Source organism: Symphalangus syndactylus, chromosome 5 (genome assembly GCF_028878055.3).
Source record: "Symphalangus syndactylus isolate Jambi chromosome 5, NHGRI_mSymSyn1-v2.1_pri, whole genome shotgun sequence".
NCBI lineage: Eukaryota > Metazoa > Chordata > Mammalia > Primates > Hylobatidae > Symphalangus > Symphalangus syndactylus.
The window spans coordinates 146,446,266-146,472,663 of NC_072427.2; the positions used below are offsets into that span (position 1 = coordinate 146,446,266).

Here is a 26,398-nt window from a genome sequence, read left to right on the forward strand (position 1 = left end):
CCAGCCTGGTGACGGAGCGAGACTCCATCTCGAAAAAAAAAAAAAAAAAAAAAAAACAACAAGAGTCACTACCATCATATCCATAACTAAGGAATACTTCCCGCACCAGAACCAAAGGAAAGAGATCACTAGGGGATGGGAGCTTGTTTCCATGACTTCCTTCTATGAGCATTGTATCCAAATTAACTGGCCGTTTGCGTTTTTAGAGTTAGCTACTGAAGACTCATATTGGTGAGTTAGGGAGGATTAGGATATACTGTTTTTCTCATCTTCAATTCCTCTAATTTATGGGCTAACAGAAATAACTAGAATGAACAGTTTTCATTCTTATTTTTTATTCATCCATTTATTTATTTAATAGTCACTGAATGTAAGCACTATCTTAGGTATTTGGGATACAGGGGTAGAAAAGATATAGTCTAGTTTTTAAAAAAACTAAGAAAGATAAAGAGAAAAAGATTACAATCCAGGATCATCAACACTACAGAATTATGGTCTCCTTCATTACTGTACCTTCTGTCCTTCTGTATGTCCAAACTCTACTAAGGAGAAATAATAAAGTTTTTCTTATTTTTGAGGCCTTGGTACCTAAGATAATTTGGTGATCCAACCACATAAACTGTTTCTGTAAACTTTCCTCTATGAAAATGCCTTATCGAATTGACTGCTATCTTGAAATTAATATACAGGTCAAACAGTCACAGAATGGAAAAGATACAGTCACACATTGGTTCATTCAACCACATCTATGCATACTCAGAATAAAAACAAAATCAATTAAGACCAGGTTTTTGCATTACGTGTGAAGAGCTCAGAAGGAGGGAAGTACCACCTTGCCCTCACTCACTTCCCACAATTTATATTCTCACATTAGCATTTTTTTTTCTTTTTTTTAGAGATGGAGTCTTGCTCTATCTCCCAGGCTGGAGTACAGTGGCACAATCATAGCTCACTGCAGCCTCAAACTCCTGGGCTCAAGTGACCCTCCCACTTCAGCTTCCCAAATAGCTAGGACTACAGGTACACACCAGCATGCCAGCTAGGTTTATTCTTTAGAATAAAGCTTGATCTGCAAAGGGTCACTGTTAGGATAGAAATATACCATCAGGGATCAGTAATGTACAAGAGGAGTACAGCAATAATATACTTCTCTAATACATAAGCAATAGTATATATTGGCATAGATTTTATCAGATTAGTTCAGAATATAATATGAAAAAGGTATATTTTTGACAGAGATGGTTGGGATGGGGATGAGAGTGGCAGCATTAATTGCCATACTGAGAAATACAAAAAACAAACATCTATTTCAAAAATTTGCTTAGATCTGGTCTTTAAATTGCTCACATAATATCTAAATAGTCTCAAAGAGAATCCATCAGTTAGGCATCAATCCCTAGGAGGTTGTCTTGCATCTAATGCCATATCTGAGAAAGTTCAGTATTTGCTAACTATATACTCATGGCTTTCCCAACAGCCAGTGGCCAGCTCCCTCCTTTTAGGGATACATGACAGATCTGAGGGTCAGGACAGAGTGGTCACCCATCAAGGTCTGACCTTCTTACACACCCACTGTAAAGGAACTTCACAGCTTGAGGCTTGAAGACCATTTTTGTTGATGGCACCGCATGTCTGCACCAAGCTGTTAGAAGAAATCCTGTAAGAAATCAGAAAAGTCAATCACTTAAGGCCGCATGCACAGAAAAGGAGTTGAAAGGCATGAAGGGATAAAAATTAAGCAAATTATTTTTCCCTATTCAGGCCCCTAATTCCCCCGAACAGCAGAAGAATTAAAATTGTTCAACAGCATCTCTTTAAAATGTTATCCCTTTTTTTTTTTTTTTGCCCTTACCCATTGTTCATTCCCTTCCTTGTTCCCTATTTCCTCTCCTTTTCACTCTTTCCTCTCCGCTCCATCTGCTCTTCTTAATCTATTCCCCAAGTATCATAATTTGGCTTTCCTTTTTCCTCTCTCTCCTTTTTTGCATTCCTTTGAAGCCCCTTACCTTGAGAAGTTTAGAGGTGATCCGTCTTCCCACCTCCAGCCAGAATTGTTCCTCAGACCAATCCAACGAAAGGACTCACTGAGGAAAACTTGGAGCAGGCTCTAAGGGAGAGGTTGAAAACCAAAAAAGGGACCTAATGTCACAGTCAAACAATTATTCCTTTCCACATTGGATTCCTAATACTAAGTTAAGTAATTAATTAAAAGACAAACTAGCATTCCTTACACCCTCCATCATCACCACTCTTAAGGACTGAATGCTTCCTAAAATCGATATGTTGAACCCCTAACCCCTAATGTGATGGTATCTGCTGGTGGAGCCTTTAGCAAGTAATTAGGTGTAGATGAGGCCATGAGGGTGGGGCCTCCATGATGCAATTAGTGTCCTTATAAGAGGAGGAAGAGATCAAAACACTCTCTCTGCCAAATGAGGATATAACAAAAAGGCAGCCATGTGCAAGCCAGAAGTAGGTCCTCACCAGGAGCCAGAGAACCTTGATGTTGGATTTTCCAGCCTTCAGAACTGAGAGAGAGAAACATCTGTTGTTCAAGCCATCCAGTCTATGGTATTTTGTTACAGCAGCCCAAGCTAAGACAATTATTCACTCTAAATAACTAATTTATCATTTAACATCTAATTCTAAAGATGTGTTAACTGTAGAGAGGAGCAGCATCCTAGAATTGACCTTTCTGTCCATAATTGGATCCTTATAATGTAGCAAATAAGATAATATTACATCTCTACCTTCCATTGCAATTTTCTCCTTAATTAAAGGGAGCACCTGATAGGTATTCAGATTATTTCAAAAGAAAGAAGCTAAACATTTGCTGCAGAAGTGGTCATCTTTCCCATCATCCTTAAGTACATAAATTATGATTAAGCCTATAGCAATATTCTTGGTTTTTTTCCCCACTGAAGTCTCATTTTCCATGTCCTCGTCAATCTTGTATATGGCAAGAAAAAAACAGTTCTTAAGGGAACAAGTTTAAGGTAAAGGTAAATTGGCTACACCACTTATGTGTGCCATGTTACCCAACAGAACAGAGATAAAAGATGATTTGATCTGCAAAGTCTGACATTCAAATGAAGAAGTTTATATCCTAAGAGAATTGGCTCTATAAATAAAATAAAATGTTAAAGATTAAAATAGATTAAAATAAAAGGTTAAAAAGATAATCCAAGGTAATTTTGTTGTAGGATTTAGTGTTGGTGTAATTAACAATTATACTTTCAATATTTTCTAATGACAGCTTAATTGGTTAAATACTTTTGGAATAAAATATTCTTTTTTATCTAGAAACTACTAAGAAAGCAATACAATTTCAACTGCCTATGGTGATTATGATACTACCAGATGTCCCATTTCGATGTTGTTTTTATTCCACTCCTGAAAGACGGTTGCTGAAGAGTAAACATTTATGGGCTCTGCTCTTTTTTTTTTTTTTTTTATTATACTTTAGGTTTTAGGGTACATGTGCACAATGTGCAGGTTTGTTACATATGTATCCATGTGCCATGTTGATTTCCTGCACCCATTAACTCGTCATTTAGCATTAGGTATATCTCCTAATGCTGTCTCTTTCCCCTCCCCCAACCCCACAACAGTCCCCGGAGCATGATGTTCCCCTTCCTGTGTCCATGAGTTCTCATTGTTCAATTCCCACCTATGAGTGAGAACATGCTGTGTTTGGTTTTTTGTCCTTGCGATAGTTTACTGAGAATGATGTTTTCCAGTTTCATCCATGTCCCTACAAAGGACATGAACTCATCATTTTTTATGGCTGCATAGTATTCCATGGTATATATGTGCCACATTTACTTAATCCAGTCTATCGTTGTTGGACATTTGGGTTGGTTCCAAGTCTTTGCTATTGTGAATAGTGCCGCAGTAAACATACGTGTGCATGTGTCTTTATAGCAGCATGATTTATAGTCCTTTGGGTTATATACCCAGTAATGGGATGGCTGGGTCAAATGGTATTTCTAGTTCTAGATCCCTGAGGAATCGCCACACTGACTTCCACAATGGTTGAACTAGTTTACAGTCCCACCAACAGTGTAAAAGTGTTCCTATTTCTCTACATCCTCTCCAGCACCTGTTGTTTCCTGATTTTTTAATGATGGCCATTCTAACTGGTGTGAGATGGTATCTCACTGTAGTTTTGATTTGCATTTCTCTGATGGCCAGTGATGATGAGCATTTCTTCATGTGTTTTTTGGCTGCATAAATGTCTTCTTTTGAGAAGTGTCTGTTCATGTCCTTTGCCCAATTTTTGATGGGGTTGTTTGTTTTTTTCTTGTAAATTTGTTCGAGTTCATTGTAGATTCTGGATATTAGCCCTTTGTCAGACGAGTAGGTTGCAAAAATGTTCTCCCATTCTGTAGGTTGCCTGTTCACTCTGATGGTAGTTTCTTTTGCTGTGCAGAAGCTCTTTAGTTTAATTAGATCCCATGTGTCAATTTTGGCTTTTGTTGCCATTGCTTTTGGTGTTTTAGACATGAAGTCCTTGCCCACGCCTATGTCCTGAATGGTATTGCCTAGGTTTTCTTCTAGGGTTTTTATGGTTTTAGGTCTAACATTTAAGTCTTTAATCCATCTTGAATTAATTTTTGTATAAGGTGTAAGGAAGGGATCCAGTTTCAGCTTTCTACATATGGCTAGCCAGTTTTCCCAGCACCATTTATTAAATACGGAATCCTTTCCCCATTTCTTGTTTTTGTCAGGTTTGTCAAAGATCAGATAGTTGTAGATATGCGGCATCATTTCTGAGGGCTCTGTTCTGTTCCATTGATCTATGTCTCTGTTTTGGTACCAGTACCATGCTGTTTTGGTTACTGTAGCCTTGTAGTATAGTTTGAAGTCAGGTAGCGTGATGCCTCCAGCTTTGTTCTTTTGGCTTAGGACTGACTTGGCGATGCGGGCTCTTTTTTGGTTCCATATGAACTTTAAAGTAGTTTTTTCCAATTCTGTGAAGAAAGTCATTGGTAGCTTGATGGGGATGGCATTGAATCTATAAATTACCTTGGGCAGTATGGCCATTTTCACGATATTGATTCTTCCAACCCATGAGCATGGAATGTTCTCCGCAAGGCTGGTTCAACATACGCAAATCAATAAATGTAATCCAGCATATAAACAGAACCAAAGACAAAAACCACATGATTATCTCAATAGATGCAGAAAAGGCCTTTGACAAAATTCAACACCCCTTCATGCTAAAAACTCTCAATAAATTAGGTATTGATGGGACGTATCTCAAAATAATAAGAGCTATCTACCACAAACCCACAGCCAATATCATACTGAATGGGCAAAAACTGGAAGCATTCCCTCTGAAAACTGGCACAAGACAGGGATGCCCTCTCTCACCGCTCCTATTCAACATAGTGCTGGAAGTTCTGGCCAGAGCAATCAGGCAGGAGAAGGAAATAAAGGGTATTCAGTTAGGAAAAGAGGAAGTCAAATTGTCCCTGTTTGCAGATGACATGATTGTATATCTAGAAAACCCCATTGTCTCAGCCCAAAATCTCCTTAAGCTGATTAGCAACTTCAGCAAAGTCTCAGGATACAAAATCAATGTACAAAAATCACAAGCATTCTTGTACACCAATAACAGACAAACAGAGAGCCAAATCATGAGTGAACTCCCATTCACAATTGCTTCAAAGAGAATAAAATACCTAGGAATCCAACTTACAAGGGATGTGAAGGACCTCTTCAAGAACTACAAACCACTGCTCAATGAAATAAAAGAGGATACAAACAAATGGGCTCTGCTCTTAACTGTCTCTTTGCCTACTTGGATCCTGCATCAGCACAAATAAAGAGTTGCTCTTCTAAAGTTAAGGGAGGGCCAGGCACAATGGCTCACACCTGTGATCCCAGCACTTAGGGAGGCCAAGGCTAGTGGATCACTTGAGGTCAGAAGTTTGAGACCAGCCTGGTGAATGTGGTACAAAAACCCCATCTCTAATAAAAATAAAAAATAAAAAAATAAATTAGGCGTGGTGGCGGGCACCTGTAATCTCAGCTACTTGGGAGACTGAGGCATGAGAATCGCTTGATCCCAGGAGGCAGAGATTGCAGTGAGCCGAGATGGCACCACTGCACTCCAGCCTGGGTGACGGAGTGAGACTCTGTCTCAAAAAAGCAGAATAAAATAAAGTTAAGAAAGGCAAAAAGCCTCTTTGCACTTCTAGTAGAGAGACTACAGGAGAGAAAAGGAGTCTTTTGTGCTGTTTCTCATGGTCAGAATAACCTCTATTTTCTCTTCACTGGGTTTCAGTCCTGTTTCCATTCAGGACACGACTGTGGTGGCTCCTAGACGAAGCATTTGAAAAATCAGTACAACTTGTTTATCAATGCTTTTCTTCCCAAATAACCTATTCCTTATGAAAACTTTGTCTCTCAGAGCCCAGTATCCTGAAAACAATTATCTCTTACATTTGTATTGTACTCTAAGGTTTGCAAAGTCCCTTTGCGTTCATTCCCAATATCGTTTGAAATACTGGATATGCAGTATGGCATTTAGGAAAACAAAACAGAAACAAAATTCTGGAGCCTCCTAGACCTGTCCTCCTAGCTGAAGATGAGCAGGTGGTTTAATCTGGCTGAGCGTCAACTTCTTTATGAGGATTTAGCTTAGATATTTTCTAGGATTCTTTCCAGTTATGAAATTCTTGACAGTCTTGGAAGGTAGGCAACTATTATTATCCTCACCTTTAGAGATGAGAAGACAAGGTCATATGGGTGAAAGAATTCACCCAAGTCTCCTTATCAAATAATCATCCAAGTTTTCTCTCCCAGTGCTAAACTTTTAATCACTCTGTGCCCCTGATTAATGTCCTCCAGTAGTCTCACTTATCACACAGAATACAATCTAAAATCCTTACTGTGTATGCACAGTCCTACATAATCTAGCCCCTGCTAACCATTTACTCACTTCCTAGATTCCAGCCACGTGAGCCTTCTTTCTTTTCCTTTAACATGCCAAGGTCATTCTTGCTTTAGGGTCTTTACATAGTTTTTCCCTCTGCCTGGAATATCTTACCCGAGATTTCTATATGGCTGTCAATCAGGTCTAGATATCAACTCAAATGTTCCCCCCACAAAGAGGCTTTCCTTAACTAATCAATCTAAAATAGTATTCACAGTTACTATTATATCATACTGTTTCATTTTCTTTAAAGCACATATCACCATATTCATTTGTTTAGTTTCGTCTGTCTCTTCCGAAGAAAATGAAAGCACACGTAACATGTATGCAATGTGTAATGATCAGAGCAGGATAATTAGCCTATCACTTCAAACATTTACCATTGCTTTGTGTTGGGAACATTCAAAATCCTCTCTTCTAGCTATTTGAAAATTACAATAAATGGTTGTTAACTATAGGTTACCCTGCAGTGCTATAGAACAAGGGTCCCCAACCCCCAGGCCATGCAAGGTGCCGGTCTGTGGCCTATTAGGAACTGGGCTGCACAGCAGGAGGTGACTGGCTAGGGGAGCCAGCATTACTGCCTGAGTTCTGTCTCCTGTCAGATCAGCGGATCAGTGGCGGCATTGGATTCTCATAGGAGTACAAACCCTATCGTGAACTGCGCATGTGAGGGATCTAGGTTGCCTGCTCCTTATGAGAATCTAACTAATGCCTGATGATCTGAGGTGGAACAGTTTCATCCTGAAACCATCCCCCAACAACGGTCCATGGAAAAATTGTCTTCCACGAAACTGGTGCCTGGTGCTAAAAATGTTGGAGACCACTGCTATAGAACATTAGAACTTATTCTGCCTATCTAGCTGTAATTTTGTATCCTTTAACATAAGTCTCCCTAACCTCCCCTTCTCCAGCCTTTCCCAGCTTCTTCTATCCTCTGTTCTGAGGTCAACATTTTTTTTAGTTTTCACATAAGCGAGAACATGCAGTGTTTAACTTTCTGTTCCTGGTTTATTTCACTTAACACCGTGTCCTCTAGTTCCATCCATTTTGCTATGAATGACAGGATTTCTTTATTTTCTACGACTGATTAGTATTCTATTGTGTATACATACCACATTTTCTTTATTTCATCTTTCATTATTATACTTTAAGTTTCGGGGTACATGTGCAGAATGTGCAGTTTTGTTACATAGGTATACACGTGCCATGGTGGATTACTGCACCCATCAACTAGTCACCTACATTAGGTATTTCTCCTAATGCTATCCCTCCCCTTGCCCCCCACCCTCCACAGGCCCGGTGTGTGATGTTCCCCTCCCTGCATCCATGTGTTCTCATTGTTCAACTCCTACTTATGAGTGAGAACATGCGGTGTTTGGTTTTCTGTTCCTGTGTTGTTTTCTTTATCCATTTATTTGTTGTTGAACATTTAGGTTGATTTCATATCTTGGCTATTGTCAATATTGCTACAATACATATGAGAGTGAAGATATCTCTTCAACACACTGATTTTATTTCCTTCGGATAAATACCCTATATATATAATTATTATGTGTCAATTTAAAAAATGTTAATAACAAAATTAAATTTAAAATATCATTTTCCTTTAAAATAATAAGTAAACATTATAATAGCAACAACTCTTGACTACCATATCCCTAGCACCTAGAAAAAGATATAAAATTATACTCAATAAATGCAGACCAGGCACAGTGGCTCATGCCTGTAATACCAGCAATTTGGGAGGCCAAGGTGAGAGGATTACTTGAGGCCAGGAGTTTGGGACCAGCCTGGACAACATAGTAACACTCTATCTTTACAAAAAGTAAAAAATGTAGCCAACCAGGCATGGTGGCATGTGCTTGTAGTTTCAGCTACTTGGGAGGCAGAGGCAGGAAGGAGGATCAATTGAGCCCAGGAGTTTGAGGCTAAAGTGAGCTGTGATCATGCCATTGCTCTCCAGCCTGGGTAACAGAGCAAGATCCCATCTCTTTTTTAAAAAATTATGTTTAATAAGTATTTATAGAAATAAAGAACACACAATCAGGCATTATGCTGCAAGAAGTTAAAACCCTCTGAACACAAACTCTGTATTTTTTACTTTCTGTCTGTGGAACACTTAACTGTGCATGCTGGGGGTAAGGAGGTAGACCGGAGAGTGAATGAAGTATACGACAGATGAAATGACACTGTAATTTTCAAGATAGCTTAAAAGTTTTGCATTTCTTTAACCAACTTGTTTAAAGAATTATTTAAATTAGGAAAAAAAGAATGGATTTTTTAAAAATATTTTCACAAAATTGGTGTGGTAACGATAGCCATGATCTAAAAGATTCAAAAATAAATGTTACTGCATTCAAGGTATATAAAATTTGAGTATATTCAAATCAAAAATTGTAAGCTAAATATTTGAAAAAATAAATAAAATTAACAAAAGGAAAAAAAAGAGTGATTCCCCATTTCTCCACTGATATTATGAGAAAAATAGTCCATTTCTGTTTCTTTCATTTCAAGAGGAGGAACGGCAGCTAATGAAGCACAGAAATTGATAAAGATTTGCTCAGAAATTTCAATTAGAATCTGAAGAGCTAGGATTAGCTAATGCCCATGTACAAACCCCAATCCTGTGCTCATTTACTACCCTCAAGACCCATAGAATTCTAAGTCACTTGATCAGTCGGTCCTTCTACAACTTCTCATTGGTGAGGCTGGATATTAAAAATGTTTATTATGGCACTTTCACTCAAAAACCTTCCCACTTGGAAGAGGCCTTCAAAACCATAGTGCAATAACCTTATGTTCTATGTACTCATGGATAATGTGTGTGTGTGTGTGTGTGTGTGTGTGTATTAGAGAAAGAGAGAGAATATAGAAGCAGCATGAAAGTACAAATTGGTCTGGTGCAGTGGCTCACATCTGTACTTCCATCACTTTGAGAGGCCAAGGCAGGAAAATCTCCTGAGCCCAGGAGTTTGAGACCAGCCTGGGTAACATGGCGAAACCCCATTAATACAAAAAATATGAAAATTAGCTGGGCATGGTGGCACATGCCTGTAGTCCCGGCTACTTGGGAGGCTGAGATAGGAGGATCATTTGAGCCTAGGAGGCGGAGGTTGCAGGAGGATCATCTGAGCCTAGGAGGCAGAGGTTGCAGTGAGATGAGATTGTGTCATTGCACTCCAGCCTGGGTGAGAGTCTCAAACAACAACAACAACAGAAGTATAGGTAAAGGTGGTAACTGAGAACTCTTGTCACCCAGAGAGGGTGTGAGCTAGAACGCTTAGGTGTTATGTCACTTAGAGTTTGTAATGTTTGCTTATATTTTAGAAAAAATGCAAACCCTAAAAGCAAAGTGAAGATAAAACCCAAACAAATAAAATCAGGTGCACTTTTTCTTTTCTTTTCCTTTTTTTGCTTTTTTAGTTCAACATTTATACCTTCCACACACACTTCTGTATGTAGTATTTTTAACTGAAACTAAAATATCATTAAGGCACAAAGCATACCCCTTAAACTTCCAAATTAACATGGTTTACAGAATGTATGTAAGTGATTTCAACCCATATTAATAAAAACTAATAATACATCAAAACTATAAAATCATATCTTTTGATTAGCCAACTTAATTTTAGGGAATATAATGTAAATAAATAACTGCAAGCAAAATGATTTCTATAAATATGCTCATAGCTCATGACAATTGAAAATAAGGAGAATTTTATCTAAGAATATGAAAAAATTTAAGCAATAGTGGAACGATGCAGGATGTGTAAAAATAATTCTTAAAACTAAATAAAAAATAAAATCTGGTTGCAACTTTTTGTTACCTGGAAATAATTTAATGCTTAGCAAAAACCAAGAATGAAATAATGCTGTTTGATAAAAGCAGAATATAAAATAATGGGTTCCAAAACACCTAAAAACATAGGGTAAGTGTATTTTTAGGCAGTATATCTCTGTTTTGTCCCACCAAATCCATGGCTGAAATCATCCCAAAAGCAGCGACGGGAATTCCCACAAGGGAGAACCCCAAATCATCATGAGATGGGGTTGGTTGGGACCCATAGAATAAAGCACTAAACGTCAAGGTGATCTGTGCAAAGCATCTATTAGGGGAACTTACAGAAGGCTGCAGCAACACTCACGATGGACAGCCAGAGAAAAGCAGCATTTGACCTACGTATGTCCACAGCCAGGGGGATGAGAGATGGAGATTTTATGAGGGTTTAAGGAATCTGACTTAGGGCTGGGGCTAGTTTATTTCAGTGTTTTGAGTGGCAACCTAAATACCTTTATCAGTGACTGGAAATGTTCAAGGCCGGGGTTTGGGTGGAGCCTGCAGGGGAAAAACCTGTAGCTGGGTGGGTCACAGAGCAGTCAAGGCCCTCTGCGATTTTCAGCCAATACACAGAAAGAAAGCCAGGCACTGGGGAACCCTACAGTCTCATATTTTCAAATATCATTAATATGTTTTTCTTCAGACACTTTTCCAGGTGAAGTGTTTAAAGCAAAGGATGTAATTACTAATTTGAAAAAATTACACTACAGAGTACTCATAAGGTCTAAAAATAATTATATCTATTGCTTTAAATTTAGATATGTTTCACTTGAAAACATGTCTCAAGATTGAGTAAAAATATAGAGCATATTACTTGAAACTGTAACTAACATACTGTTTAAAAATAAGTTTAGCCTGTTTCCAGACTTTTCAGATATCCTATAATATGAACACATTAATTACCATCATCTAAAAACATGCAAATAACATTAAGAAATTTCAAAGGAAAATTTGACAGGTTACAAATTACTAGAGCTTAATATCAATAAGAATTTTCCCTATAATTTTGTGTAAGTACACAACGCTAAAAGTCAATAAGCCCTGCTCTGTAAACCATCATTTGCTCCTCTTTTTAAAAGCTTGTGGAAACAGTGTTTGTCAACAGATGGATATCCAAGTTCACAGCAGCCTTACTCTCAACAGTCAAAAGGTGGCAGCATCCCAGGTATCCACTGATGAATAAATGGACAAACAAAATGTAGTATATCCATATAATAGAATGTTATTCAGCCATAACTTTGATACATGCTACAACACGGAAGAACCTTGAAAACAGTATTCTAAGTGAATAAGCTAGACACTAAAGGACAGAGTAGGCAAATTCATAGATATGGTAAGTAGAATAGTGATTACCAGGGGCTAGAGGGAGGGGAGTTACTGTTTAAGAGGTACAGAGCTTCAGTTGGGGATGATGAAAAAGTTCTGGAGATGATGGTAGTGATGGTTGTACAACAATGTGAATGTCCTTAATGCCACTGAATTGCACACTTGAAAATGGTTAAAATAGTACATTTTATGTTATGCATATTTTCCCACAATTTTTTAAGTTAAAAAATAGTGGAAATATCCTAGCTTATCATGCCCATCCCTTGTTATGCAGTTCACACTAGCTGCTTAATCTGATTATAAAGAAGCATGACAAAAGACACACATTACCCGACTGTGAAGACCTCCAGAGTAAAATAATTCCCCTGCCATCTATGCTGTGTTTCCAGCCATTTCTTTGAATCTTCTGACATATCATCTCAGATTTCCTCATAAACAAAATACTTAATTTAACAAGTCATAATTTACTCTGTGATGCATATTTTACTGAAATTGTATGTCTTGGGACACAGAAGAGTAAAGTAAAAAGTTATTTTTGGCTCTAGGCTTTATATTGTTTTTTGAGTTTTTTGTGTTTTTGAGACAGAGTATCACTCTGTCTCCCAGGCTGGAGTGCAGTGGCCTGATCTCGGCTCACTGTGACCTCTGCCTCCAGGGCTCAAGTGATTCTCCTGCCTCAGCCTCCTGAGTAGCTGGGATTACAGACACGCACCACCACACCCAGCTAATTTTTGTATTTTTAGTATAGATGGGGTTTCACCATATTGGCCAGGTCTTGAACTTCTGACCTCAAATCATTCACCCACCTCGGCCTCCCAAAGTGCTGGAATTACAGGCGTGAGCCACCGCGCCCGGACAGTCTAGAAAGTTTTATCTTCACTTTGTACATGAGGAAACTGAGAGTCAAAAAGGTTAAGAAAGTTGCTGAAGTTTGCATAGCTAGTAAGAAATATAGTAAAAGCACACTCATGACTGTCTGAAAGAGACCAAGCTGTTTTCATTACCTGATTAAAAATATACAGAAAAGTGACCATGTTACCATAGTGTTTGCATTGCTGCACCCAAAGAAGGAAACCTTGGGTATTATTAGATGTAAATCCTAAGTATGTGAGAAGCCAATGTCAAAAGTTCGGGGAATCCCAAGGTCAGGAAGACAGGTAAAGTTGAATGAGAGGTTGTTGCAACAGTAAATCTGGATCATATAATTCCAAATTATGATAATGAGGAAGAGAGATATTACAGGGCAAGGAGCATCAGAATAGATTTAAAGAAATCAAAGCAGTTTCACTGGGAACTCACTAACAAATGCATACTTTAAAATAACATACCAATAACTATAAGGAACCAGGGCTAACAACATCCAGGATGAACTGAGCTTGATGGGGGAAAAATGGCAAGAAAAATCAAGAATTTGAATACATCCAAACATCTAAAGATATACTCAAAGGGCAAGAAGAAGCAAGGGCTGACACCATAATGTTAACACAAAAATGAGAAAATAACAGAGCAATTTAATTTCCATTTTATTTTCTCTATCAAGAATAATCTTGAAGTCCCAGATAGAAAAAAAAAAGAGATAATAAGAAAACATCTCACTATTTTAAATATATTTAAGCCTATAATCCCAGCACTTTGGGAGACCAAGGCGGGAGGATCACTTGAGCCCAGGAGTTCAAGACCAGCCTGGGCAACATAGTGAGACCTCATCACAATAAATAAATTTAAATATCCACAGTCATACAATGTACATTCTGTATGTCAATTCAAAAAAGTTTTAAAATATGTATAGAAAAGAAACCAGAAGACAATTAGTAGAAAAAGTTATCTTGTTGAACATGTGCAAAATGGATTCTGGAAGCTGTCAAATACAATATTTCTATAAGTGACTTTGAAGGTGAGTTGATGTGGATTTTTTTTTTTTTGAGACAGAGTCTCGCTCTGTTGCCCAGGCTGGAGTGCAGTGGTGTGATCACGGCTAACTGCAGCCTCGACTTCCTGGGTTCAGCGGATTCTCCCACCTCAGCCTCCTGAGTAGCTGGGACCACAGGTGCGCGCCACCACACCCAGCTAATTTCTGTATTTTTTTGTAGAGGCAGAGTCTCCCCATGTTGCCCAGGCTGTTCTTGAATTCTGGGTTCAAGCAATCCACCTGCCATGGCCTCGCAAAGTGCTAGGATTACAGGCGTGAACCACCGTGCCCACTGGAGTAGAATTTAAAATTTGGCTCTGCCAGATTTGTAGCCTTAGACTTATACTCATTAATTCTCCAAGTTGTTTTTTTTTTTTTTTTTTTTGAGACAGCGTCTCACTCTGCTGCCTAAGCTGGCGTGCAGTGGTGCAGTCTCAGCTCACTGCAGCCTCCACCTCCTGGGTTCAAATGATTCGGGTGCCTTAGCCTCCCAAGAAGCTGGGATTACAGGTGCACAACAGCACACCCAGCTAATTTTTATATTTTTAGCAGAGACGGGGTTTCACCATGTTATCCAGGCTGGTCTTGAACTCCTGACCTCAAGTGATCCACCCACCTCAGCCTCTCAAAAGTGCTGGGATTACAGGCAGGAGCCACTACGCGCAGCAAATTCCTCTGAATTGTATTCATTCACCAACAAAATGGGGATGTTGAACTCTACTTTTTAGAATTGCTGTGACGATTAAGAATAGTATACATAAAGGCCAGGCATGGAGGCAGGCGCCTGTAACCCCAGCTACTCGGGAGGCTAAGGCAGGAGAATTGCTTGAACCCCAGAGGCAGAGGTTGCAGTGAGCCGAGATTGTGCCACTGCACTTCAGCCTGGGCAACAAGAGCAAAACTCCATCTCAAAAAGAAAAAAAAAAAGAATACTATACATAAAACATCTGGCAAAAAGCAAGTGCCCAATCCATGGTAGCATCTGTTACTATTGTACACTTTGCCATAAGTGATCTAAGATAGGAGGTGAACTCTACTTAAGTATCTCACTGAAAGATGACCGTTTAACAGCATGAGAGGGATATTTTCCATAAGCCTGTAGATTCTACATATAGCAACAAAATTCTCTAGCTGCACTCTCCACCAATGGAATGTCAGTTTGAAAAACTTCAGTTTTAATAGATCCATAGAGCTCTCTTTTTTATTTTTACTTCTTGCTTTTTTGGTAGTGGCTCAGACCCCAGTATGATACTAGAAACATTGTATCAAAATAGTATGTAAATCTCGTCCTGAGAACAAAAGAATAATAACACTAGAACAAGAGACGCAGCAGGGCATGTAAAAGTCAATTTGGTTCTACAGAATCTGGCAAAAGCCGGAGCAAGAAAAAGAATTAAACTAGAGAATCAAGTAAGATTCCACAGGAATGTTAAAAGTAAAACTTAACGACATCTAGCAGGGACATTCCGCCGTCTCCAGCACTGACTTGGCCCCAAGGAGCCTTAGGAGAAAATAAACTCAATTTGGAAATGCAGTTGAGTGTAACTCTGCTGGTTTTACTCAACAATAGTCTCAGGGATGGGGGCATGTCAGGAAACAAAGGAAGGACAAAATCCCTCTAATGATCCTGCCCTTCCTCTGGGTACCTCAGAGAAACAGAAATATTGCCATTTTCCCAGATACTCTATGCCCTTCATCCTGTCCCTCCTCATCGCTCATGATCACACTGTGAAATTTATAGTAGCTGCTACACCACAATTTTCTGTGGCAGTGTCTTGTGCTATGACTCACGACTCTTGTTTATCAGTTTTGCCCTCAATGTTTCAAGTTCATGGCTCACTTCTGCTACTGACTTTAGTCAGTTCAAATCCTCGGAGCCACTGTATCAGAATGAGAATAGGAGTTGCTACAACAAGGTCCAGAAAGCAAGGCTATATTGCTGGAGGCCATAAAACTAAGAACACATGTTTAATGAATACAGCTCAATGCATTCTGCCACCTCCCTTACAGAAGGCTTTAAAAAAAAATGTTAGTCACAAATGTGGAATGATTTAGAGTTTAGATTCTATGTGGAATTCCAAAGGAGTAAGTGTTCCTTTGACAGAAAACAAGAATCTGTATGCTTTATATAGATAGTTATATAGGTAGCTATAAAATTTAGGAACTATATGTTCTCCCCAACTGCTTTAGAGTAACCTCTGGATTTTTCCCAAAGTAAGTTAATATAGTTTAATTCTCAATAAACTGTTCTCTGTGACTAGATTCTACCCAAAAAAAGAAAACAGAAAACAATAGCAAAACACAAAAATCAGTATCAAATTAGCACTAAACACGAAACTAAGATTTCTTGTTTTCCTTATAGATGTTATTTATGTTGACAAATTAGAATTTGATTGATTTTTATGCTAGGCAACCTCAGTATGTCAATTCCTTGTATTGCCTTGAGATGGTCTAGGACTAATAGCAAGCTCTTTTCCAAGAGATTACTGGGTGGATAGGAAGGATCTGAGGGGCCTGAAGGAAGTGGAGGCCAACACACACACACACACACACACACACATGCGTGCATGTGTGTTTTCTTCCTTATATCCCAACTTTCTCGACATTGCAGTCTGGAACTTACTGGATTCCAGTGAATTAAGGGAAAACTTTGTAAAAGAAGGCATTTAAGCCCTTGCCATAATCACTGTCCCCGTGATCTCTATCTTTCCCTCCCTCCCAAGTTCCACTATATAAGGCCTGGCACAGTGGCTCACGCCTGTAATCCCAGCACTTTGGGAGGCCGAGGCGGGCAGATCACAAGGTCAGGAGATCGAGACCATCCTGGCTAACATGGTGAAATCCCGTCTCTACTAAAAATACAAAAAATTAGCTGGGCATGGTGGCACGCGCCTGTAGTTCCAGCTACTTGGGAGGCTGAGGCAGGAGAATCACTTGAACCTGGGAGGCGGAAGTTGCAGTGAGCCAAGATCGCGCCACTGTGCTCCAGCCTGGATGACAGAGGGAGACTCCATCAAAAAAAAAAAAAAAAAAAAAAAAAATCTGCTGCCTTGTTGTTGGACCTGTATGTTTCTGGACCTAAGACTTCTTTTAACTAGACCTGTATTTCAGGTCTCATTCCTCTCCAAAACATTCACCATCCTTCTGCCTCCTTGCCCCACATATGCACTTACATCCTATACAAGCATCTGGGTTGCTGTAACTGAGGTTTGTTGGGTCAGACAGCATAAGGGTAAAGAGTGGGGAGGGAAAGGGAAGAAGGCAGAAGTAGAAGAGGAAAGAAAAGAAGAGGGAAGGGGAAGAATATAGTATCCCCCCCAAATCACAGATTCCTTCTGTTCCTCAAAAGAGGATACATGATACATTTAAATAGCAGTTTAAAAAAAAAACAAAAACAAACAAAACAAAAACCCTACATTTTCTAAATGTTTGCATTTACCATTTCTTGTTTGTCCGTTATCACAAGGAGGTGTGAGTCTCTGGCTAGGCAGAATTCCAGACTAGAATTCCAGTCCTTTTTCTCCACTGAGAAATAATAACAATGGTTACCATATTTCATCCAGTGGTCTGGGCAGCTAGGACAGCTGGCACAAGTGGAGTAGTTGGAGCCTAGGAAAGAAGAGGACCTGGTTCACATCTTTATGGACCACTCAGTCTTGGAAATGAAATGGGAGATAAAATGGAAGATGGCAGCCCAGGGTCTTCCCTGCTCCACCACTTTTCAGATTAAGGGTTAGAGAAGTGTGTAACAATGCATGGTGTCAATTTGAATACCTCATAATGTCCAACCCCATCATCTACTAAGTATATATTCCACTACACAAGAATATTACTATAACTGAAGGAACAAAGAAGAAAGCATACAACAGTCTGCCTGAAAACTCTGGAGCAAGTACTTCACTTGTGCTAGAGATCTCTGTGCACATGTAATATACACACAACAGATAACTGTGAATTTGTATAATATGCATCTGTGTACTGTCTTTGCTCAGTGTATCTATTGCATAATTGCATAATGTATATTGCTTAAATCAGGCAGAATCATTCAGAATGCCCAACCGAAAATGCCAAAAATAAATTACGAAAAGCAAACTTAACTAGAATGAAAGGTTTTGCTTTTTTATTATCACAGATGTAACTGTCTCTCACCATTGAAAAATGGAAAAAAACACTTATACCTCAGCAAAAAGAACTTACTTTGATATTTTTTCAAGAGTTTTCTGGCAGAGAAGCATAACAGGTGCTAAGGTGAAAAGTGATAGAAAGCCCTAACCGAGCTCTTTGAAATACAGAAGATCTGCATTCCTTTAAAATGGTTGGCTCACAGTTCTGTCGAGATGAAAGGGAACTGGCCAGGTATGGTGGCTCACTCTTGTAATCCCAGCACTTCGGGAGGCCGAGGCAGGTGGCTCACATGAGGCCAGGAGTTCAAGATCAGCCTGGCCAACATGGTGAAACCTCATCTCTACTAAAAATACAAAAAAATCAGCCAGGCATGGTGGCACCCGCCTGTAATCCCAGCTACTTACGAGCTGAGGCATGAGAATCACTTGAACCCAGGAGGCAAAGGTGGCAGTGAGCCAAGATCACGCCACTGCACTCCAGCCTGGGCAACAGAGAAAGACACTGTCTCAAAAACAAACAAAGATGAAAGGGAACTGAATATGCTTTCAAGGTAATTCCAACCAAGATTCCAAAATTCTATTGATTTTCTACTTCAGTTTCAATACTTAAACATATGTGCATAAACTCGCCGTAAGTACAATTCTACAGTGAGCAAGTATGAGCCATTATACTCCATGAGCACGTGTGTAGATATATAATTGCAGAATAGAGTATACATCTACTCTAGATTTGGGAGTTACAAAGTGGGGAAACTAGTACTTTTCATATAAATATTAGATAATTGTTCTCTAGGAAGGCCTGGCATACACCAATATAAGTTCTGGAGATCAAGCTGTTAAATTGGCACCTTATAGATTTGTGCTTTTTCCATAGAACTGTGACATTACTCAGCCTGGATTAGAAATTCCCAACTTCCCTAGGAGTTCCTTTTTGTCAAAGGTCGGAACTGGATCTGAGGTAGAAGCCCTGGAGCTGAACTCTTAGAACCCTAATAAATTGGCAGAGCACGGTGGCTCACTCCTGTAATCTCAGCACTTTGGGAGGCCAAGGCAGGCAGATCACGAGGTCAGGAGTTCGAGGCCAACTTGGCCAATATAGTGAAACCCCGTTTCTAATAAAAATACAAAAACTTAGCCAGGCATGGTGGTGGGTGCCTGTAATCCCAGCTACTTGGGAGGCTAAGGCACAAGAATCGCTTGAACCTGGGAGGCAGAGGTTGCAGTGAGCTGAGATCACACCATTGCACTTCAGTCCAGGCAACATTGCGAGACTCTGTCTCAAAAAAAAATTTTTTTTAATTAAAAAAAAGGATCCTAATAAATCACTGCTGTGTAATCTGTCACTATCATCCCCTAAAAACATAAACCTAAGCTAGGACTCTAGACTGTAAAACAACAAACTGAGAGTCCTCTAGATCACTAGATTTAAGGACCTAGAAGAACTAAACTTAGAAAAATTAGTTTTAGAAAATGTGAAAGCACCCGAATGGCAAAAAAAAAAAAAAAATCAGACTATGTTTAATTACATTATGGTATATCTATTATGTGAAAAGTTAAACATCATTAATATTATAACTCAATCATCACAATAAATATGGCAGTAAGGAAATGTTTCTGGCAACATAAAATTAAAAAGCAATATACAAAATTATGAGCATACTACGATAAGAACTACTCTCAGCCTTGCATTAAAAGAAAGGTGGGAGAAATTTTAAGAGGACTTGACTGCAGTTCTATTAAGAAAATATGATCAGGTGCAGTGGCTCACACCTATAATCCCAGCACTTTGGGAGGCCAAGAAGGGCAAATGGCTTGAGCCCACGAGTTTGAGATCAGCCTGGGCAACATGGTGAAATATCTCTACAAAAAAAAAAATAATAATAATACAAAAATCAGCCAGGCATGGTGGTATGTGCCTGTGGTCCCAGCTACTCGAGAGGCTGAGGTGGATCACTTGAGCCTAAGGAGGTCAAGGCTGCAGTGAGCTGTGATTGTACAGTGGCACAGGATCCACTGGTATAGCAGCACACAAATCTGTCACCCACAGCCTGGCTGATAGAGGAAGACCCTGTCTTAAAAAACAAAAAGAAAAAAGAAAATACATGCTTATACAAATGCACGTGGTCAAAGGCTATACCCAGGAAATAGTTGTATACAGATGGAGATTTATTTTGTTTGAATTATTTTTTGATTTTTCAAAGCTTCTGCTATGTTATATTGCTTTTATAATATAAAATGAAAGATTAATTTTGGTTTAAGTTTGCACTTACCCTGGCACAGGATCCACTGGTATAGCAGCACACTCATAAGAACTGCAGTCAGAAGCCCCAGAGCTATTGCCACAAGGCAAGAACAAGAAGGCCTGGAAGAGGAAGCTGCAACAACAGAGTCAAAGCACACTCCTGAGTCAGAAGACAGGTTGAAAGAAAAGAGAAAGTCAGGGAAGGATAGCGCATCTTAAAGCAATTTGGCCTGATGGGAACTGAGATCCAGGCCATAAAGATTCCTTTTCTAGATGTGTCAGGAACTTGCTCTAAAGTCTAAGGTAACCACCAACACCTGTATCAGAGAACTTACTCTATTTATCAAGATAAAGAGAATGCTTTTTTCCTTTGAAATTGTGACTTACACTGTCTCATACTTAGGTGGTGAGAATATAAATTGGTACCTCTTCAGAGGACAATTTGGCAATATCTACCAAAATGGCAAAGGCATGTATCCTTTGACCTAGAAATTTCTCCTTAAGAAATTTTTCCTGCAGATACTCACAGGTGCAAAATGTCATATTTATTCATGGCAGCAATATTTGTAGGAGGAGAAGACTGAATACAATCTACATTCTATCAGTAAAAGGCCAGTCAAATACATTTTTGATACATCCATAAAGTGAATATATAGCTTCTAATAAAGACTGGCTTTTTTTTTTTAACTGATATGGAATATTTTGTAAGTTATATAGTCAAGACAAAGAAACGATTCTGCAGAACAAGATATACAAATATCTCTGCAAGCACACCCAAGAATCTGATAACATTGTTTGCCTCTGGAATGGAAAAAACAGTCACTGGAGACAAAATAGGAAAAAGACTTTTTACCTTACTTTCTTTTGTACCTTTTGAATTTTGAACCATGTAAACATATTATCTACTCAAAATTTAAATACATAAAATTTAAATAAAAATAATCTACATTTCAGAAGTGCTTTGTAAACTGTTGTTACTAAAAGAGCAGTAAGTTTAAGTTGATGCCAAGTTTAAGAATAGGATGCTACCTCATGTTAGCTATGTTGCATACAACCTAAATCTAAATTTTAAATTTGAAAAATGGAAGTATTTTCAGCAAATCTTTATTTTAAAATCAAAGGTATCTCATAGTGCAATAGTGTAGAAATTACGTGTAACGAGCAAAAGTTCTAATTTTGATTCCTTTGCTTAATAACATTTAATTAGGAAATTAAACTTGCCTATTTGGACTTCAATTTTCTGTTTAAATTTTAGATAAATTATTCTATATATGTGTGTATCTATGGAGTATTCTGAACTTCTTAAAGAAAAAAATTTATGAGAGATGCCTTCATAAAGAGAGAATTCTGCATAATAAATATTTGGACTGATGAATCCAAAAGCATTAGATTTCTAGTAAAACTTTTAAAAATACATTTGCATCACAAGAGAACATTTAATGAAATACACAAATGTTCATTTTTGTGTTATGCTAAATTTTAAAAAGATATCAAACCATAATTGAATTTGTGTAACCACAAGCCAATTCAAAAAGTAAAGTAAATTTTTAAAATTTACTTTAAGTATATATTGAAAGCCTCTAAATAGTTCCAACTAGGTTCCAATTTATCACCAGTTGTGTGTGTGACCTTGAACATATACTTTGAGGTATACATTACTTCTAACTTAATATTTCTATTCCTTAGAAATTAACATAGATATGATGCAAAAATAGGAAAAGATTACACAAATAAAGATGTCCAATGCTGTATAATTTATAGTAATAGAAATAGGTCTAAATATCCCAAGTATACTAGAATGATTTAGCAAATTAAGGCAACACTCTCAAAAGACATTAAAAATTATAATAGTAAAACTATGTCATAAAAAGAAAGCTTAGGGAACTACCCTAAAGAATATACCTCGTGAGAGTTTACTGCCTATGATACAAAATCAAGGATTAATTTTGGCATTTACACTATTACCTGTCTGTCTCAGATAATATTCTCTCAAGGCTCTATGTAAAAATGGCTCTTTTGCCTTCAAATCCTCAGTCACAGAGACTATTATCTGTAGTGTTCTTGATACTTTTTCTTCCCTGTCACCTTTCTAGTGCAACACTGTGAAGTTAAAAGAAAAAAAAAAAATCTAGATATGTAAATCAGTTTCTTTCCTGACAAAAATCTTACTAGTATCCACCAGCAAAACTATTGGTGTCCTCCTCATTCCATAGTCAGAAAAACAGCCATACCTAGAATTTAAACAGCTGGTCCAAGGTTACTCCGAATACAACTAAAGAGATAAAGTTCTCCCAACAAAGTTCCCGCTTTAGCTAGGAGCAAGAAGGAATAACAGCAGTGCCCTAGGTTGGGTTTCTAAGATGCGATTAAAGAAGTGAACGGTTAGAAAAGAGTTTACCTGAGACCTAAGATCAGATCCTGTACCATACACCAACTTTCCATATTCCAACTCTGGACTTTAAACTGAACCAAAAGTATTTCCTCAAATTATCCTTGATTCTTCTGCACCCTCTGCTTTAAACTTACTCTACTCCCCATTCATCCATAGCCTACTGTCACTATGCATTGTCTTCCATGCTACCTTGGTTAACTCACATTTTTGCTGTGGTCCGTGGTCATTCTGGGCTTGGGTTGCCGTAGGCAACTCTAACATGGAATAAATAACACTGTCAGTCATCTTCAGCTAAGATCTTTCACATGCAGTTGAGAGAGTTAAGTTATAGAAGTGTGAAGGGATATGTATCAGTGAGGAAACAGCCCAATCTCTAAATTGCTAGCAGGAAACTTGACAAAAGCAGAAGTAATTTTTCAGGAAATGATTCAAATTTGGGGGCTGCCTATAGAAATTAATATTTTAAGTTGCTATTTTTTTGCCCCATGACACTCTAGATGCTCATTAAATATATATTAAATTGATTCCCCATCTCACCTAATTCTGTTGAGCAAGGAAAAATTGCTCTCAAGTCCAGCAATTTCAGTTATGGAAACTAAAAGTGAGAGGGGTTACTAGCTATGAATTTCTCTCAGAATTTTTTCTCTGCTTTGTTTTCTTCTGAAAAAGTAGATGTATGCCAAATGAGACTGACTTCATCGTTTCTTGGAACTTTTGGGTAGTGATAAACAATAACGAAATGGACTGTTGGGTGCGTATGCCTGGAATCGTGGGAGAAATGGACTATTGCCCAGATATGTTTTGTGAATATGACATAACGACATCTTCCCCAAAACATTGTCCAAATTGTGCTATGGTCTTTACCCTTCACAGTATCAGAAATTCCATTAAATTTTTTCTCTTTGTTGTCTTTTTTTTATTATTATACTTCATGCAAAGATAACTAAAAAGAAGAGCAAAGTAAACAAATACATTCTAACGTCTTAGTAATTTATTTTTAGTGGGTGAAAAGTGAATGAAAAGTTAATAAAAAGTTAAAGTAGGCCGGGCGTGGTGGCTCACACCTGTAATCCCAGCACTTTGGGAGGCCGAGGCGAGTGGATCACCTGAGGTCAGGAATTCAAGACCAGCCTGGCCAACATGGTGAAACCCTGTCTCTATTAAAAATACAAAAAAATTAGCCAGGTGTGGTGGTGGGTGCCTGTAATCTCAGCTACTCAGGAGGCTGAGACAGGAGAATGGCTTGAAACTGGGAGGCGGAGGTTGCAGTGAGCCGAGATTGCACCATTGTACTCCAGCCTGGGCAACAAGAGTGAAACTCCGTCTAAAAAAATACAAAAGTTAAAGTAAGGAAAACAGAAAGGGTACTGAAACTCTTAAGAGTGGATAAGATCATCAAGATAGACTGCATAAGGATAAAAGAAACAGGGAGTGCATATTAATAAAAACAAATATATTTCTGCTTCCAGCCATGACAGAATGGCATTAGACTTACTCTCCAATCAAAATATACCACATGGCAAAATACACGAGGCAGCTATTTTCAGGAACACACAGGCAACATTGTGATCCTTGAGAGAACACAAAGTTGAGTGCAATGATCATTCTAGCTTTCTATCTAGGACCACTTTCTAGTACAGGGCACAAAAATGAATCCTAAACAGAACAGCAGTCTTACTAAAGTGAGGAGGCAGAGATTGGAGTTTTGAGCTGCTTAAATGGCTGGAATTTGCAGGACAGGGAAATTCACAAGAGAGAGGCACCCTTAAGACTGTGTGGGAATTCACTGTATGTCTGTGGCTAAGTTCTAGACTGTGTAGACATAGGACAAAACTCTGCCAAGTCCAAGCTGAGATAGTTCCTGCAGGGCCAAGAGCTGAACAGAGAGAACAGAGGTGATGCATTGCCTAGTAGCACCAACCAAAAACAAAACAAAACTTAAAATCGCCAAAAAGAGTCACCAGTAGTTTAGCTGCCTCTGAGAACAAATTTTCACGCCCTTAATATAAAGGCAAAACAAACAAAATGTGGTCTATACATACAATGGAATATTAGTCTTAGAAAGGAAATCCTGTCATACTTTACAACACTGATGAACCTTGAAAATATTATACTAAGTGAAATGAACTGATCACAAAATGACAAATACGGTGTGATTCCACTTATATGAGGAATCTAAAGTAGTCAAACCCATAGACAAAGAAAGAAGAACGGTTACTGAAAGAAGTTTGGAGGGAAAAGGAAAAGGAAGTTGCTTAATGGGTACAGGGTTTCAGTTTTGCAGTGTGACTAAGTTCTGGAGATAGGGTACGCAACAATGTGAATATTCTTGTATTCACTTGCTTGGACTATCACAACAAAATACCATAGACTAGGTGACTTAAACAACAGAAATTTATTTATATTTTCATCATTCCACAGACTGAAAGTCTAAGATCAAGATGCCAGCAGAGGTGGTGTTTGGAGAGTGCTTCCCCTGTGGGTTGCAGACTTCTCACTATATCCTCACGTGGCCTTTCCTCAGTGTGTGCACAAGGGAAGAAAGAGAGTGGGCTCTGGTCTCTCTCTTTTTTTTTTTTTTTTTTCTTTTTGAGATGGAGTCTCGCTCTGTCACCCAGGCTGGAGTGCAGTGGCGCGATCTCTGCTCACTGCAAGCTCCGCCTTCCGGGTTCACGCCATTCTCCTGCCTCAGCCTCCCGAGTAGCTGGGACTACAGGCGCCCGCCACCACAGCCGGCTAATTTTTTGTATTTTTTTTTTTTTTTTTGAGACGGAGTCTCGCTCTGTCGCCCAGGCTGGAGTGCAGTGGCGCAGTCTCGGCTCACTGCAAGCTCCGCCTCCCGGGTTCACGCCATTCTCCCGTCTCAGCCTCTCCGAGTAGCTGGGACTACAGGCGCCTGCCACCACGCCCGGCTAATTTTTTGTATTTTTAGTAGAGACGGGGTTTCACCGTGTTAGCCAGGATGGTCTCGATCTCCTGACCTCGTGATCCGCCCGCCTCGGCCTCCCAAAGTGCTGGGATTACAAGCGTGAGCCACCGCGCCCGGCTAGTCCTTTCTTATAATGTTGAGTGTGTCAGGCCTCAAGGGGAAGGCCTCTGGCCCTCTCCTGCCCTCCTTTCATCTGCCTCAAGGCAGGACTCTAATTTTCCCCTGGCTTTCTGATTGTGGGTCTTAAAACCTTCCCCAGAGAGGGTCCTGCCCTTTACTGGGGTGATGAGGGGGAGGGGGTCAGGGGCAAGAATGCTGATGTGCTGAAGCTTCCATAAAAACCCAAGAGAACTGGCCGGGTGCGGTGGCTCACGCTTGTAATCCCAGCACTTTGGGAGGCCGAGGCGGGTGGATCACGAGGTCAGGAGATCGAGACCACGGTGAAACCCCGTCTCTACTAAAAATACAAAAAATTAGCCGGGCGTGGTGGCGGGCGCCTGTAGTCCCAGCTAGTCGGAGAGGCTGAGGCAGGAGAATGGCGTGAACCCGGGAGGCGGAGCTTGCAGTGAGCCGAGATCGTGCCACTGCACTCCAGCCTGGGCGACAGAGCAAGACTCTGTCTCAAAAAAAAAAAAAAAAAAAACCAAGAGAACTGTGTCAGAATGCTTCCAGATGACTGAATCTGTGGAGAT

At 39.2% G+C, this 26,398-nt stretch overlaps 1 protein-coding gene across 1 annotated transcript; it reads right to left on the bottom strand.

Moving 5' to 3' along the window:
* Positions 1-1,079: 1,079 nt before the first annotated feature.
* KLRG1 (killer cell lectin like receptor G1) lies at positions 1,080-23,062 on the bottom strand. Its single transcript, XM_055280743.1, has 6 exons — positions 22,981-23,062; positions 20,414-20,518; positions 17,459-17,628; positions 2,007-2,107; positions 1,558-1,657; positions 1,080-1,082 (listed from the first exon to the last, which is right to left on the bottom strand). The coding sequence occupies exons 1-6, from the start codon at positions 23,060-23,062 to the stop codon at positions 1,080-1,082; spliced, it is 561 nt and encodes a 186-aa protein (XP_055136718.1).
* Between the last annotated feature and the right edge of the window lie 3,336 nt (positions 23,063-26,398).

Excerpts from the sequence above, each read along its gene's own strand:
- KLRG1 (XM_055280743.1), bottom strand. The coding sequence starts at position 23,062 with ATGACTGACAGTGTTATTTATTCCATGTTAGAGTTGCCTACGGCAACC. Across the intron at positions 20,519-22,980 it reads CCACGGACCACAGCAAAAAT|CTTCCTCTTCCAGGCCTTCT; the intron begins GTGAGTTAACCA and ends CTGTTGTTGCAG. Across the intron at positions 17,629-20,413 it reads CCAGTGGATCCTGTGCCAGG|GCTCCAACTACTCCACTTGT; the intron begins GTAAGTGCAAAC and ends CTTCTTTCCTAG.